Consider the following 17500-nt stretch of genomic DNA (forward strand, 5'->3'; position numbering starts at 1 on the left):
ATCCCCTCTTTCCTGGGATGCATGGTTATCACTGTACATCACTGTCCTCTATCCCCTCTTTCCTGGGATGCATGGTTATCACTGTCTGTACATCACTGTCCTCTATCCCCTCTTTCCTGGGATGCATGGTTATCACTGTCTGTACATCACTGTCCTCTATCCCCTCTTTCCTGGGATGCATGGTTATCACTGTACATCACTGTCCTCTATCCCCTCTTTCCTGGGATGCATGGTTATCACTGTCTGCCATATCACAGGAGATGGCTGTCAACATTAAAACTGAAATGTAATTATCTAACCCACCCAGACAAACAAACACACACACACACACACACACACACACACACACACACACACACACACACACACAGAGAGAGAGAGAGAGAGAGAGAGAGAGAGAGAAAGAGAGAGAGAGAGAGTGAGAGAGTGAGAGAGAGAACACGTCAAGCATAGTGTATTTCATACACAAAACAATAAACAACTGAAAAAGAAAATTTCCTACCTGGCCTGAAGGATAGAAAATTTCTTCTCCCACATACGATGAATTCGGTCAATCTCTTCCTTCAGCCTGCCAATACAAGAGGAGAAACTGATTCAGAAATCACTTTATACAGTGTACATATCTCTTCATACCAAGAAGAAGAAATACATAATAATAACAACAACACTGATTAAAGAACAAGAATAATAACATAAAGAATAACAACAATTATAACATTAATGACGACAAGAGAGACAAGGCCTTCAAGACTTACTTCTGATACACATTTGAAAAACAAAACAAAAAATGTATATCTATATATCTATATATATTATGTATATATATTATATCTATGTATATATATGTATATCTATATCTATATATCTATATATGTATATTCATAAAATAAGACAAAATAAAATAAAACAAAATGTTTAAAAAAAAAAGTCTGTAAAATGTGTTCTGTATTGATATAGAAAACTTCGGGTTTAGAAAAGAAAAAAAAGGCAAAATAGCAGATTCAAACCAAGCATGTTTGGGTCAAGAGTAAGCAGACTTACTCACAGCGGTAAAGTGCATATACCAATGGAGTTAAAAAAAATTAATGTTAAATCTGTTTTTTAACATGATAAATCGATTACGGTATTTGAGGTGATCAAGTTATAATGGGATGTCTCAGGCATTTATGAAATTCTTTGAAGTCCGCAGTAAAGGAGACAATGCCATCGCCTCAGGCACACTGTAACATGTGGCCATTTTCTCCAGATCTGCAGAGATCCGTGTGAGACAGGCTTACAAAAACTACAGCACAGTCCATTCCATTTCCCTTTTATGTGCATTTTGGTTAATTCAGTATCCACTTTAAAATATTCACATGCAGTAAACACGTCGATGATGTAGTTAGTGTCACTGTATGTGTTCTGTCCATTCAATTTCCCTTTTATGTACATTCTAGTTAATTCAGTATCCACTTTAAAATATTCACATGCAGTAAACACGTCGATGATGTAGTTAGTGTCACTGTATGTGTTTCAGGTCAGGTCATTAGATCTGCTACTGGTAACCTGTAATCCAGTACAACCTGTTCAGGGTCGGGTTGCCGGCGACTAAACCGGCACTCCCACCGCTCCCTTCCGGGACTGGTGAGGCGGGTGGCTAGACACCCTTATGGAGATCCATAAAAGGGCGTTGGCTCAGGAGAGCCACCGACGGCCATCTAGCTCCACCGTGCTGTGTGCATGCCACATGCAGTTGGCCCCCGGGGTGTGTCTACCCATGCATGCGAAGTCTGGATCCAGCAGAATCTGCGGAAGAAACCTATCGGTTCAACGGAGAGGAAGGCAGTTACAGCAACGCACTGTGGAGTGCAGAGAGCAAGATGAGACACCGAAAGGATATCTTGGTCATCCACTGCATCCGTGCTCATCCTCCAGTCGTCTCGACTTAGTCTTGCCACTGGAAATTGGTGGATCCGGATGAGAGAGTGAGGTCGACGTTGCACAACTCCTCTTCACTTTAAACAAACTCATCGCGCAAGTCATCAGTCATCCAAAATGACCTTTCATCCTTCATCATTTCATCACCCCGAAGTCCTGTGGCGACAGGCGAGCGACGAAACAACAGGTGTGGGTACACTGGCAGTCGCAGCCGCAGACCTGCACACAGGCGGCTCAGGCCATAGGGTCGTTCTTCGTCGACAGGAGCAGCGACGGAGCTCGGCAGCCGTCTGAGCGTCTGAGCAGCCCTCTTTAGGAATGCACTGCTCACCTCCCTGGCATGAGGAAGGGGCTAGAAAAGGTGCCCTAAAAATTGCCTGCTCCATATCACCCTGGCCAGCATACCGCGGCTGGCGGGGACCCTACATCAGCCGTCGAAACAAGAAAGAAAAGAAAAAAAACAAGGATCGTTCCTCTCACCATTGGTGCTTGGAACATAAGGACTCTCCTGGACAGAGATAACGCGGACAGACCCCAAAGGAGAACGGCACTAGTTGCATCCGAACTCGCCAGATACAACATTGACATCGCAGCCTTGAGTGAGACTCGGCTTGCAGGCGAAGGTGAGCTCTGTGAACGGGGATCTGGTTACACCTTCTTCTGGAGTGGACGAGGAAGCGAAGAGCGACGTGAGGCTGGCGTTGGTTTTGCAGTAAAAACAGCACTTGTCAGCAAGCTAGCTGGAATCCCAAAGGGAGTCAACGATAGGCTTATGACCATGAAACTCCCACTGGCATCTGGCCAGAAGCACCTCACCATTGTCAGTGCCTACGCCCCAACCATGACCAACCCGGATGAAGTGAAGGCGAAGTTCTACGAGGACCTTCACTCTGTCATTGCTGCTATCCCTAAAGCAGACAAGCTCATCATTCTTGGGGACTTCAATGCTAGAGTTGGCTCTGACTACATCTCCTGGGATGGAGTGATTGGAAAGCATGGTGTGGGCCACTGCAACCCAAATGGATTGCTTTTGCTTCAGACCTGTGCAGAGCACGAACTGCTGATAACCAACACAGTTTTCTGCCTCCCTACCCGCAACAGGACGTCATGGATGCACCCTCGCTCAAAGCATTGGCATCTCATCGATTATGTCATCGTCAGGAAAAGGGATAGGCAAGATGTACGTGTAACAAAGACCATGTGCGGCGCCGAGTGTTGGACAGACCATCGCCTTGTAGTCTCAAAGCTGAATATTCGAATCCAGCCAAAGAGACGCCCCCAAGGCCAGAAGGCTCCAAAACGGCTCAACATCGCTAAGCTGAAAAACATCACCATCAGACAGTCCTTTGTGGAGCTGCTGGAAGATCGTCTGGAATCCGCCTCTCTGGACAACCAGAATGTGGAGTCTGACTGGAGGACCCTGCGTGAGCTGATCTATAGTACAGCTTCAGAGACCCTGGGACCCATGACCAGAAAGCACAAAGACTGGTTTGATGAAAACTGTGATGAAATCAAGCAGCTTCTGGATGAGAAACGCCATCTGCATCAAGCCTACCTGAGCAACCCAAAGTCAACATCAAAAAAGGATGCATACGATGCCATCTGCAGGACTGTTCAGCAAAAGTTACGCCAGATGCAGGATAAGTGGCTGAGTGACAAAGCTGATGAGATCCAGGGATATGCTGACAGGCACGATATGAAGAGGTTCTATGATGCCTTAAAAGAAGTCTACGGCCCCACATCATCCCCCCTCCTCAGTGCAGATGGGAATACCTTGATCACCGAGAAGGAGAACATTCTCTCCCACACACACACGCAATGTACACACGCACATACGTCCCTCCACACACACACATCAAAAGAATAGTCATAAAAAAAAACAATGCCAAGCTGCAAGACTTACTTCTTAATTTCGTTCTTGAGGCGAGAATCTGACATCTTCAATGACTCATTCTCTGCATCACCCTTGGCACTCTTCTCAGAGGCTTTGGACCTCTCCTTTGACAGAGACACATGCCACACACATCTTACATGTACAGCTATGTTTGACAGAGACACACACCACACACATCTTACATGTACAGCTATGTTTGACAGAGACACACACCACACACATCTTACATGTACAGCTATGTTTGACAGAGACACACACCACACACATCTTACATGTATAGCTATGATTGATGGAAATAGACATCATACACATCTTACATGTATAGCTATGTTTGATGGAAATAGACATCATACACATCTTACATGTACAGCTATGTTTGATGGAAATAGACATTATACACATCTTACATGTATAGCTATGTTTGATGGAAATAGACATTATACACATCTTACATGTATAGCTATGTTTGATGGAAATAAACATTATACACATCTTACATGTATAGCTATGTTTGATGGAAATAGACATTATACACATCTTACATGTATAGCTATGTTTGATGGAAATAGACATTATACACATCTTACATGTACAGCTACATTTAATGGAGATAGACATCATACACATCTTACATGTATAGCTATGTTTGATGGAGACAGACATTATACACATCTTACATGTATAACTATGTTTGATAGAGACAGACATCATACACATCTTACATACATAGCTATGTTTGATAGAGATAGACATCATATACATCTTACATATTTTGCTGTTTGATGGAGATAGACATTATACACATCTTACATGTATAGCTATGTTTGATAGAGACACATCAAATACATCTTACAAATACAGCTATGTTTGATAGAGACAGACATCATACACATCTTACAAATATAGCTATGTTTGATAGAGACAGACATCATACACATCTTACAAATATAGCTATGTTTGATAGAGACAGACATCATACACATCTTACAAATATAGCTATGTTTGATAGAGACAGACATCATACACATCTTACAAATATAGCTATGTTTGATAGAGACAGACATCATAAACATCTTACATATATAGCTATGTTTGATAGAGACAGACATCATACACATCTTACAAATATAGCTATGTTTGATAGAGACAGACATCATACACATCTTACAAATATAGCTATGTCTGATGGAGATAGACATCATACACATCTTACAAATATAGGTATCTTTGATGGAGATAGTTCTGACTCACCAAGGCTCCACTGGTTATAGTTCTGTCTCACCAAGGCCAGCTGTTTCTCCAGCTCCAGTTTCTGCTCCATCAGTTATAGTTCTGACTCACCAAGGCTCCACCAGTTATAGTTCTGACTCACCAAGGCTGCATCAGTTATAATTCTGACTCACCAAGGCCAACTGTTTCTCCAGCATCAGTTATAGTTCTGACTCACCAAGGCTCCACCAGTTATAGTTCTGACTCACCAAGGCTCCACCAGTTATAGTTCTGACTCACCAAGGCTCCACCAGTTATAGTTCTGACTCACCAAGACTCCATCAGTTATAGTTCTGTCTCACCAAGGCCAGCTGTTCCTCCAGCTCCAGTTTCTGCTCCATCAGTTATAGTTCTGACTCACCAAGGCTCCACCAGTTATAGTTCTGACTCACCAAGGCTGCATCAGTTATAATTCTGACTCACCAAGGCCAACTGTTTCTCCAGCATCAGTTATAGTTCTGACTCACCAAGGCTCCACCAGTTATAGTTCTGACTCACCAAGGCTCCACCAGTTATAGTTCTGACTCACCAAGGCTCCACCAGTTATAGTTCTGACTCACCAAGGCTCCAACAGTTATAGTTCTGACTCACCAAGGCCAACTGTTTCTCCAGCCTCAGTTATAGTTCTGACTCACCAAGGCTCCACCAGTTATAGTTCTGACTCACCAAGGCTCCACCAGTTATAGTTCTGACTCACCAAGGCTCCACCAGTTATAGTTCTTACTCACCAAGGCTCCATCAGTTATAGTTCTGACTCACCAAGGCTCTATCAGTTATAGTTCTGACTCACCAAGACTCCATTAGTTATAGTTCTGACTCACCAAGGTCAACTGTTTCTCCAGCATCAGTTATAGTTCTGACTCACCAAGGCTCCATCAGTTATAGTTCTGACTCACCAAGACTCCATTAGTTATAGTTCTGTCTCACCAAGGTCAATTGTTTCTCCAGCCTCAGTTATAGTTCTGACTCACCAAGGCTCCATCAGTTATAGTTCTGACTCACCAAGACTCCATCAGTTATAGTTCTGTCTCACCAAGGTCAATTGTTTCTCCAGCCTCAGTTATAGTTCTGACTCACCAAGGTCAATTGTTTCTCCAGCCTCAGTTATAGTTCTGACTCACCAAGGTCAATTGTTTCTCCAGCCTCAGTTATAGTTCTGACTCACCAAGGTCAATTGTTTCTCCAGCCTCAGTTATAGTTCTGTCTCACCAAGGTCAATTGTTTCTCCAGCCTCAGTTATAGTTCTGACTCACCAAGGTCAATTGTTTCTCCAGCCTCAGTTATAGTTCTGACTCACCAAGGCTGCATCAGTTATAATTCTGACTCACCAAGGCCAACTGTTTCTCCAGCATCAGTTATAGTTCTGACTCACCAAGGCTCCACCAGTTATAGTTCTGACTCACCAAGGCTCCACCAGTTATAGTTCTGACTCACCAAGGCTCCACCAGTTATAGTTCTGACTCACCAAGACTCCATCAGTTATAGTTCTGTCTCACCAAGGCCAGCTGTTCCTCCAGCTCCAGTTTCTGCTCCATCAGTTATAGTTCTGACTCACCAAGGCTCCACCAGTTATAGTTCTGACTCACCAAGGCTGCATCAGTTATAATTCTGACTCACCAAGGCCAACTGTTTCTCCAGCATCAGTTATAGTTCTGACTCACCAAGGCTCCACCAGTTATAGTTCTGACTCACCAAGGCTCCACCAGTTATAGTTCTGACTCACCAAGGCTCCACCAGTTATAGTTCTGACTCACCAAGGCTCCAACAGTTATAGTTCTGACTCACCAAGGCCAACTGTTTCTCCAGCCTCAGTTATAGTTCTGACTCACCAAGGCTCCACCAGTTATAGTTCTGACTCACCAAGGCTCCACCAGTTATAGTTCTGACTCACCAAGGCTCCACCAGTTATAGTTCTTACTCACCAAGGCTCCATCAGTTATAGTTCTGACTCACCAAGGCTCTATCAGTTATAGTTCTGACTCACCAAGACTCCATTAGTTATAGTTCTGACTCACCAAGGTCGACTGTTTCTCCAGCATCAGTTATAGTTCTGACTCACCAAGGCTCCATCAGTTATAGTTCTGACTCACCAAGACTCCATTAGTTATAGTTCTGTCTCACCAAGGTCAATTGTTTCTCCAGCCTCAGTTATAGTTCTGACTCACCAAGGCTCCATCAGTTATAGTTCTGACTCACCAAGACTCCATCAGTTATAGTTCTGTCTCACCAAGGTCAATTGTTTCTCCAGCCTCAGTTATAGTTCTGACTCACCAAGGTCAATTGTTTCTCCAGCCTCAGTTATAGTTCTGACTCACCAAGGTCAATTGTTTCTCCAGCCTCAGTTATAGTTCTGTCTCACCAAGGTCAATTGTTTCTCCAGCCTCAGTTATAGTTCTGACTCACCAAGGTCAATTGTTTCTCCAGCCTCAGTTATAGTTCTGACTCACCAAGGTCAATTGTTTCTCCAGCCTCAGTTATAGTTCTGTCTCACCAAGGTCAATTGTTTCTCCAGCCTCAGTTATAGTTCTGACTCACCAAGGTCAATTGTTTCTCCAGCCTCAGTTATAGTTCTGTCTCACCAAGGTCAATTGTTTCTCCAGCCTCAGTTATAGTTCTGACTCACCAAGGTCAATTGTTTCTCCAGCCTCAGTTATAGTTCTGACTCACCAAGGCCAGCTGTTTCTCCAGCCTCAGTTATAGTTCTGACTCACCAAGACTCCATCAGTTATAGTTCTGATTCAATAAGACTCCATCAGTTATAGTTCTGACTCACCAAGACTCCATCAGTTATAGTTCTGACTCACCAAGGTCAATTGTTTCTCCAGCCTCAGTTATAGTTCTGTCTCACCAAGGTCAATTGTTTCTCCAGCCTCAGTTATAGTTCTGACTCACCAAGGCCAGCTGTTTCTCCAGCCTCAGTTATAGTTCTGACTCACCAAGACTCCATCAGTTATAGTTCTGATTCAATAAGACTCCATCAGTTATAGTTCTGACTCACCAAGACTCCATCAGTTATAGTTCTGTCTCACCAAGGCCAGCTGTTCCTCCAGCTCCAGTTTCTGCTCCATCAGTTATAGTTCTGACTCACCAAGGCTCCACCAGTTATAGTTCTGACTCACCAAGGCTGCATCACTTATAATTCTGACTCACCAAGGCCAGCTGTTCCTCCAGCTCCAGTTTCTGCTCCATCAGTTATAGTTCTGACTCACCAAGGCTCCACCAGTTATAGTTCTGACTCACCAAGGCTGTATCACTTATAATTCTGACTCACCAAGGCCAGCTGTTTCTCCAGCTCCAGTTTCTGCTCCATCAGTTATAGTTCTGACTCACCGAGGCCAACTGTTTCTCCAGCTCCAGTTTCTGCTCCATCAGTTCCTTCAGTTTGCCCTGGTCCTGGGCCTGAAGTCTGGCTGCCTCCGCCTTGGCTGAGTTCAGCGCCTGCAGGCCACACACCAGACAACACTGTCTGCTTTACTTCCTCTTTCACTTTGTTCAAAGGAGTCTAGGCATGTGGACCAATTCATATACATTATACCACACACCAGACAACACTGTCTGCTTTACTTCCTCTTTCACTTTGTTCAAAGGAGTCTAGGCATGTGAACCAATTCATATACATTATACCACACACCAGACAACACTGTCTGCTTTACTTCCTCTTTCACTTTGTTCAAAGGAGTCTAGGCATGTGGACCAATTCATATACATTATACCACACAACAGACAACACTGTCTGCTTTACTTCCTCTTTCACTTTGTTCAAAGGAGTCTAGGCATGTGGACCAATTCATACACATTATACCACATAACAGACATCACTGTCTGCTTTACTTCCTCTTTCACTTTGTTCAAAGGAGTCTAGGCATGTGGACCAATTCATACACATTATACCACACACCAGACATCACTGTCTGCTTTACTTCCTCTTTCACTTTGTCTTTGTTCAAAGGAGTCTAGGCATGTGGACCAATTCATATACATTATACCACACACCAGACAACACTGTCTGCTTTACTTCCTCTTTCACTTTGTTCAAAGGAGTCTAGGCATGTGGACCAATTCATATACATTATACCACACACCAGACAACACTGTCTGCTTTACTTCCTCTTTCACTTTGTTCAAAGGAGTCTAGGCATGTGGACCAATTCATATACATTATACCACATAACAGACAACACTGTCCACATTACTTCCTCTTTCACTTTGTTCAAAGGAGTCTAGGCATGTGGACCAATTCATACACATTATACCACACACCAGACAACACTGTCTGCTTTACTTCCTCTTTCACTTTGTTCAAAGGAGTCTAGGCATGTGGACCAATTCATATACATTATACCACACACCAGACAACACTGTCTGCTTTACTTCCTCTTTCACTTTGTTCAAAGGAGTATAGGCATGTGAATCAATTCATATACATTATACCACACACCAGACAACACTGTCCACATTACTTCCTCTTTCACTTTGTTCAAAGGAGTCTAGGCATGTGGACCAATTCATACACATTATACCACATGACAGACAACAGCTGTAGGATTTACTTAGTATCATCCTTCACTTTCAGTTTAGGCATGTGGACCCATTCATACACATTATACCACATAACAGCTGTCTGCTAAACCTCCTCTTTCACTTTGTTTAAAGGAGGCATGTGGACCAAGTCATATACATTATACCACACCTGCTGTAAATGAAGAAATAATTAGAAATTAATATGAATTTCAAAAAGGAGCAAATGCCTGACCTTTAGATCAAGCTAACATGCTGGTATGGCCTCAAGAGCTACCACACAGTAAATTCTGTTCTTCATGCTTTAAGTCCTGATTATAGAGCTATTACCCAAGGTACATTCTGTTCTTCATGCTGTGAGTGCTGATTATAGAGCTATTACCCAAGGTACATTCTGTTCTTCATGCTGTGAGTGCTGAGTATAGAGCTATTACCCAAGGTACATTCTGTTCTTCATGCTGTGAGTGCTGAGTATAGAGCTATTACCCAAGGTACATTCTGTTCTTCATGCTTTAAGTCCTGATTATAGAGCTATTACCCAAGGTACATTCTGTTCTTCATGCTGTGAGTGCTGAGTATAGAGCTATTACCCAAGGTACATTCTGTTCTTCATGCTTTAAGTCCTGATTATAGAGCTATTACCCAAGGTACATTCTGTTCTTCATGCTTTAAATGTTGATTATAGAGCTATTACCCAAGGTACATTCTGTTCTTCATGCTGTGAGTGCTGATTATAGAGCTATTACCCAAGGTACATTCTGTTCTTCATGCTTTAAGTGCTGATTATAGAGCTGTTACCCAAGGTACATTCTGTTCTTCATGCTGTGAGTGCTGATTATAGAGCTATTACCCAAGGTACATCCTGTTCTTCATGCTTTAAGTCCTGATTATAGAGCGATTACCAAGGTACATTCTGTTCTTCATGCTGTGAGTGCTGATTATTGAGCTATTACCCAAGGTACATTCTGTTCTTCATGCTTTAAGTGCTGATCATAGAGCTATTACCCATGGTACATTCTGTTCTTCATGCTTTAAGTCCTGATTATAGAGCGATTACCAAGGTACATTCTGTTCTTCATGCTGTGAGTGCTGATTATTGAGCTATTACCCAAGGTACATTCTGTTCTTCATGCTTTAAGTGCTGATCATAGAGCTATTACCCAAGGTACATTCTGTTCTTCATGCTTTAAGTGCTGATTATAGAGCTATTACCCAAGGTACATTCTGTTCTTCATGCTTTAAGTGCTGATTATTGAGCTATTACCCAAGGTACATTCTGTTCTTCATGCTTTAAGTACAGATCATAGAGCTACAGCCCATGGTACTTCCTGTTCTTCATGTTTTAAGTACGACCCATGGTACTTCCTGTTCTTCATTCTTTAAGTACAGAGCATAGAGCTACAACCCAAGGTACGTTCTTTTCTTCATGCTTTAAGTACAGATCATAGAGCAATGACCCAAGGTACGTTCTTTTCTTCATGCTTTAAGTACAGATCATAGAGATACAACCCAAGGTACTTCCTGTTCTTCATTCTTTAAGTACAGATCATAGAGCAATGACCCAAGGTACTTCCTGTTCTTCATTCTTTAAGTACAGAGCCTAGAGCTACAACCCAGGGTACTTCCTGTTCTTCATGCTTTAAGTACAGATCATAGAGCTACAACCCATGGTACTTCCTGTTCTTCATGCTTTAAGTACAGATCATAGAGCTACAACCCAGGGTACTTCCTGTTCTTCATGCTTTAAGTACAGATCATAGAGCTACAACCCAGGGTACTTTCTGTTCTTCATGCTTTAAGTACAGATCATAGAGCTACGACCCAAGGTACTTTCTTTTCTTCATGCTTTAAGTACAGATCATAGAGCTACTAACCAAGGTACTTCCTGTTCTTCATTCTTTAAGTACAGAGCATAGAGCTACAACCCAAGGTACGTTCTTTTCTTCATGCTTTAAGTACAGATCATAGAGCTACAACCCAAGGTACTTCCTGTTCTTCATGCTTTAAGTACGACCCATGGTACTTCCTGTTCTTCATTCTTTAAGTACAGATCATAGAGCTACAACCCAAGGTACGTTCTTTTCTTCATGCTTTAAGTACAGATCATAGAGCTACAACCCAAGGTACTTCCTGTTCTTCATTCTTTAAGTACAGAGCATAGAGCTACAACCCAGGGTACTTCCTGTTCTTCATGCTTTAAGTACAGATCATAGAGCTACTAACCAAGGTGCTTCCTGTTCTTCATTCTTTAAGTACAGATCATAGAGCAATGACCCAAGGTACTTTCTTTTCTTCATGCTTTAAGTACAGAGCATAGAGCTACAACCCAAGGTACTTCCTGTTCTTCATGCTTTAAGTACAGATCATAGAGCTACAACCCAGGGTACTTTCTGTTCTTCATGCTTTAAGCACAGATCATAGAGCTACAACCCAAGGTACTTTCTTTTCTTCATGCTTTAAGTACAGATCATAGAGCTACGACCCAAGGTACTTCCTGTTCTTCATGCTTTAAGTACAGAGCATAGAGCTACAACCCAAGGTACTTTCTTTTCTTCATGCTTTAAGTACAGATCATAGAGCTACAACCCAGGGTACTTTCTGTTCTTCATGCTTTAAGTACGACCCATGGTACTTTCTGTTCTTCATTCTTTAAGCACAGATCATAGAGCTACAACCCAAGGTACTTTCTTTTCTTCATGTTTTAAGTACAGATCATAGAGCTATGACCCAAGGTACTTTCTTTTCTTCATGCTTTAAGTACAGATCATAGAGCTACTACCCAAGGTACTTCCTGTTCTTCATTCTTTAAGTACAGAGCATAGAGCTACAACCCAAGGTACTTCCTGTTCTTCATGCTTTAAGTACAGATCATAGAGCTACAACCCAGGGTACTTCCTGTTCTTCACGCTTTAAGTACAGATCATAGAGCAATGACCCAAGGTACTTCCTGTTCTTCACGCTTTAAGTACAGATCATAGAGCTACAACCCAGGGTACTTCCTGTTCTTCATTCTTTAAGTACAGATCATAGAGCAATGACCCAAGGTACTTCCTGTTCTTCATGCTTTAAGTACAGATCATAGAGCTACAACCCAAGGTACTTCCTGTTCTTCACGCTTTAAGTACAGATCATAGAGCTACAACCCAAGGTACTTTCTGTTCTTCATGCTTTAAGTACAGAGCATAGAGCTACAACCCAAGGTACTTTCTGTTCTTCATGCTTTAAGTACAGATCATAGAGCTACAACCCAAGGTACTTCCTGTTCTTCATTCTTTAAGTACAGATCATAGAGCAATGACCCAAGGTACTTCTTGTTCTTCATGCTTTAAGTACAGATCATAGAGCTACGACCCAGGGTACTTCCTGTTCTTCATTCTTTAAGTACAGATCATAGAGCTACAACCCAGGGTACTTCCTGTTCTTCATGCTTTAAGTACAGAGCATAGAGCTACAACCCAAGGTACTTCCTGTTCTTCATTCTTTAAGTACAGATCATAGAGCAATGACCCAAGGTACTTCTTGTTCTTCATGCTTTAAGTACAGATCATAGAGCTACGACCCAAGGTACTTCCTGTTCTTCATTCTTTAAGTACAGATCATAGAGCAATGACCCAAGGTACTTTCTTTTCTTCATGCTCTCTCTCTCTTTCATCTTTCCACTGAGAGTATCTATGACAATACCAACAACACCTATAGCACATCAACAACACCTATAACAACATCAACAACATCTAAAACATCAACATCAGTAACAAAGTCTGAGAGCACAAGAATAAGAGGTCTACACTAAAGCCCAATTCAGCCCTGTGGGAAAAAATGCCTTTGAAGCCTTCAGCCTCCACCTCCCAAAGAAGAGGTCTACACTAAAGCCCAATTCAGCTCCATGGAAAAAAACGAGGATTCTCGCTCAGCAAAATGAAAGAAGGTGCACACTAAGCTGCCAACTGCTGCTGGAAACAGCATAATAATGGGTGCTATAAGTCATGCAAGAGACTGAAAGCTGGATGACAGTGATAATATCTTCTTTTTTTCAGAAAAAAAGTGCAGAAGCTGTACGCTGCGTGCTGGTCTATGTGTACTGTTTTGTTTTGTTTTCTGCACAAGAGCGCATGCTACACACTTTGCTACGTGCTGGTCTACGTGTACTGTTTTGTTGGGTTTTTTTTCTTTCTGAACAAGGGGGCATGCTACACACTTTGCTGTTTTCTGGTCTATGTGTACTGTTGTTTTTTCTGCACAAGGGGGCATGCCACACACTTTGCTGTTTTCTGGTCTATGTGTACTGTTGTTTTTTCTGCACAAGGGGGCAAGCTACACACTGCTGTTTTGTGGTCTATGTGAACTGTTGTTGTTGTTTTTCTGCACAAGGGGGTATGCTACACACTTTGCTGTTTTCTGGTCTATGTGAACTGTTGTTGTTTTTTCTGCACAAGGGGGCATGCTACACACTTTGCTGTTTTCTGGTCTATGTGTACTGTTGTTGTTGTTTTTCTGCACAAGGGGGCATGCCACACACTTTGCTGTTTTCTGGTCTATGTGTACTGTTGTTGTTTTTCTGCACAAGGGGGCATGCTACACACTTTGCTGTTTTCTGGTCTATGTGTACTGTTGTTGTTGTTTTTCTGCACAAGGGGGCATGCTACACACTTTGCTGTTTTCTGGTCTATGTGTACTGTTGTTGTTTTTTTTCTGCACAAGGGGGCATGCTACACACTTTGCTGTTTTCTGGTCTATGTGTACTGTTGTTTTTTCTGCACAAGGGGGCATGGTACACACTTTGCTGTTTTCTGGTCTATGTGTACTGTTTTGTTGTTTTTCTGCACAAGGGGGCATGCCACACACTTTGCTGTTTTCTGGTCTATGTGTACTGTTGTTGTTTTTTTTCTGCACAAGGGGGCATGCTACACACTTTGCTGTTTTCTGGTCTATGTGTACTGTTGTTTTTTCTGCACAAGGGGGCATGGTACACACTTTGCTGTTTTCTGGTCTATGTGTACTGTTTTGTTGTTTTTCTGCACAAGGGGGCATGCCACACACTTTGCTGTTTTCTGGTCTATGTGTACTGTTGTTGTTTTTTCTGCACAAGGGGGCATGCCACACACTTTGCTGTTTTCTGGTCTATGTGAACTGTTGTTGTTTTTCTGCACAAGGGGGCATGCCACACACTTTGCTGTTTTCTGGTCTATGTGTACTGTTGTTGTTTTTTCTGCACAAGGGGGCATGCCACACACTTTGCTGTTTTCTGGTCTATGTGTACTGTTGTTGTTTTTTCTGCACAAGGGGGCAAGCTACACACTGCTGTTTTCTGGTCTATGTGTACTGTTTTGTTGTTTTTCTGCACAAGGGGGCATGCCACATACTTTGCTGTTTTCTGGTCTATGTGAACTGTTGTTGTTTTTTCTGCACAAGGGGGCATGCCACACACTTTGCTGTTTTCTGGTCTATGTGTACTGTTGTTTTTTCTGCACAAGGGGGCATGCCACACACTTTGCTGTTTTCTGGTCTATGTGTACTGTTGTTGTTTTTTCTGCACAAGGGGGCATGCCACACACTTTGCTGTTTTCTGGTCTATGTGTACTGTTTTTTTCTGCACAAGGGGGCATGCCACATACTTTGCTGTTTTCTGGTCTATGTGTACTGTTGTTTTTTCTGCACAAGGGGGCATGCCACACACTTTGCTGTTTTCTGGTCTATGTGTACTGTTTTTTTCTTTCTGCACAAGGGGGCATGCTACACACTTTGCTGTTTTCTGGTCTATGTGTACTGTTGTTGTTTTTCTGCACAAGGGGGCATGCCACACACTGCTGTTTTCTGGTCTATGTGAACTGTTGTTGTTTTTTCTGCACAAGGGGGCATGCCACACACTTTGCTGTTTTCTGGTCTATGTGTACTGTTGTTGTTTTTCTGCACAAGGGGGCATGCCACACACTGCTGTTTTCTGGTCTATGTGAACTGTTGTTGTTTTTTCTGCACAAGGGGGCATGCCACACACTTTGCTGTTTTCTGGTCTATGTGTACTGTTGTTGTTTTTCTGCACAAGGGGGCATGCCACACACTTTGCTGTTTTCTGGTCTATGTGTACTGTTGTTGTTTTTTCTGCACAAGGGGGCATGCCACACACTGCTGTTTTCTGGTCTATGTGTACTGTTGTTTTTCTGCACAAGGGGGCATGCTACACACTTTGCTGTTTTCTGGTCTATGTGTACTGTTGTTGTTGTTTTTCTGCACAAGGGGGCATGCTACACACTGCTGTTTTCTGGTCTATGTGTACTGTTGTTGTTTTTTCTGCACAAGGGGGCATGCCACACACTTTGCTGTTTTCTGGTCTATGTGTACTGTTGCTGTTTTTTCTGCACAAGGGGGCATGCTACACACTTTGCTGTTTTCTGGTCTATGTGTACTGTTGTTTTTCTGCACAAGGGGGCATGCTGCACACTTTGCCACTGCTGTCTCTCTGTCTACTGCATAGCTGAACTAATTTCTTTTCTTCTTTTTTTCTTTTTTTAAAGAAAATCAGACAAAACTGAAAATCAAAATCACAATCAATCAAGAAAAACATCAACTATTAACTGAAATAAATCAACATAAGCAAGACAAAACAGAAGAAAACAAAGAAGAGAAAATATAGTCAAGAGAGACAGACAGACAGACAGACAGACAGAACAGCAGAAACAAAGAAGAGAAAATATAGTCCAGACAGACAGACAGACAGAACAGCAGAAACAAAGAAGAGAAAATATAGTCCAGACAGACAGACAGACAGACAGAATAGCAGAAACAAAGAAGAGAAAATATAGTCCAGACAGACAGACAGACAGACAGACAGAATAGCAGAAACAAAGAAGAGAAAATATAGTCCAGACAGACAGACAGACAGAATAAGACATAATAGCAGAAAAGAGAAATATAGAAACAAATAGAGTGTGTGCAACTTTTCTATTTGGTTTTGGTTTTTAAAGCTGGGGAAGCACAAGATATAACAATGTCATACATATTGGTAAGCACAGCATTGAGGAAACTGCAACAGAAACATTTTGTGTGGTTTGGTTTCAAAACTGACAATCACTCTATCAATCAGAAACACAGAGAGAGAGAGAGAGAGAGAGAGAGAGAGAGAGAGAGAGAGAGAGAGAGAGAGAGAGAGAGAGAGAGAGAGAGACAGACAGACAGACAGACAGACAGACAGACAGAGACAGAGAGACAGAGAGAGGGAGAGAGAGAGAGACATATATGCATACATATATCATGTGTGTGCTAGAAAAATAAATAACCAATAATTATATAAACAAACAAAAAAACAAAATGGCACAGTATGTGTTTCTCTCCCTTAGCAACAGGTAGATAACATACAGACATTGCACAACACAACATAATGCTATCTATCCTCATCCTTGGCTATAGACAGACAGACAGACATTGCATAACACAACATAATGCTATGTATCCTCATCCTTGGCTATAGACAGACAGACATTGCACAACACAACATAATGCTATGTATCCTCATCCTTGGCTATAGACAGACAGACATACAGACATTGCACAACACAACATAATGCTATGTATCCTCATCCTTGGCTATAGACAGACAGACATACATACATTGCACAACACAACATAATGCTATGTATCCTCATCCTTGGCTATAGACAGACAGACATACATACATTGCACAACACAACATAATGCTATGTATCCTCATCCTTGGCTATAGACAGACAGACATACATACATTGCACAACACAACATAATGCTATGTATCCTCATCCTTGGCTATAGACAGACAGACAGACAAGACAGACATTGCAGAACACAACATAATGCTATGTATCCTCATCCTTGGCTATAGACAGAGAGACAGACAGACAGACAGACATTGCACAACACAACATAATGCTATGT

The 17500-nt window shown here is 42.2% G+C and overlaps 1 protein-coding gene across 3 annotated transcripts in view; it reads right to left on the reverse strand.

Moving 5' to 3' along the window:
- The window catches only part of LOC143296192 (uncharacterized), a 103691-nt gene that overhangs the window by 25569 nt on the left and 60622 nt on the right, over positions 1-17500 (reverse strand). For all 3 annotated transcript variants that reach the window (XM_076608012.1, XM_076608021.1, XM_076608005.1), the window contains 3 exons: positions 8411-8518; positions 3821-3915; positions 503-568 (listed from right to left, as the gene is read on the reverse strand). In XM_076608012.1, coding sequence (XP_076464127.1) covers positions 503-568; positions 3821-3915; positions 8411-8518 — 269 coding nt within the window. The remainder of the gene's footprint in view (positions 1-502; positions 569-3820; positions 3916-8410; positions 8519-17500) is intronic.

The sequence above is a fragment of the Babylonia areolata genome, chromosome 2 (assembly GCF_041734735.1).
Source record: "Babylonia areolata isolate BAREFJ2019XMU chromosome 2, ASM4173473v1, whole genome shotgun sequence".
NCBI lineage: Eukaryota > Metazoa > Mollusca > Gastropoda > Neogastropoda > Buccinidae > Babylonia > Babylonia areolata.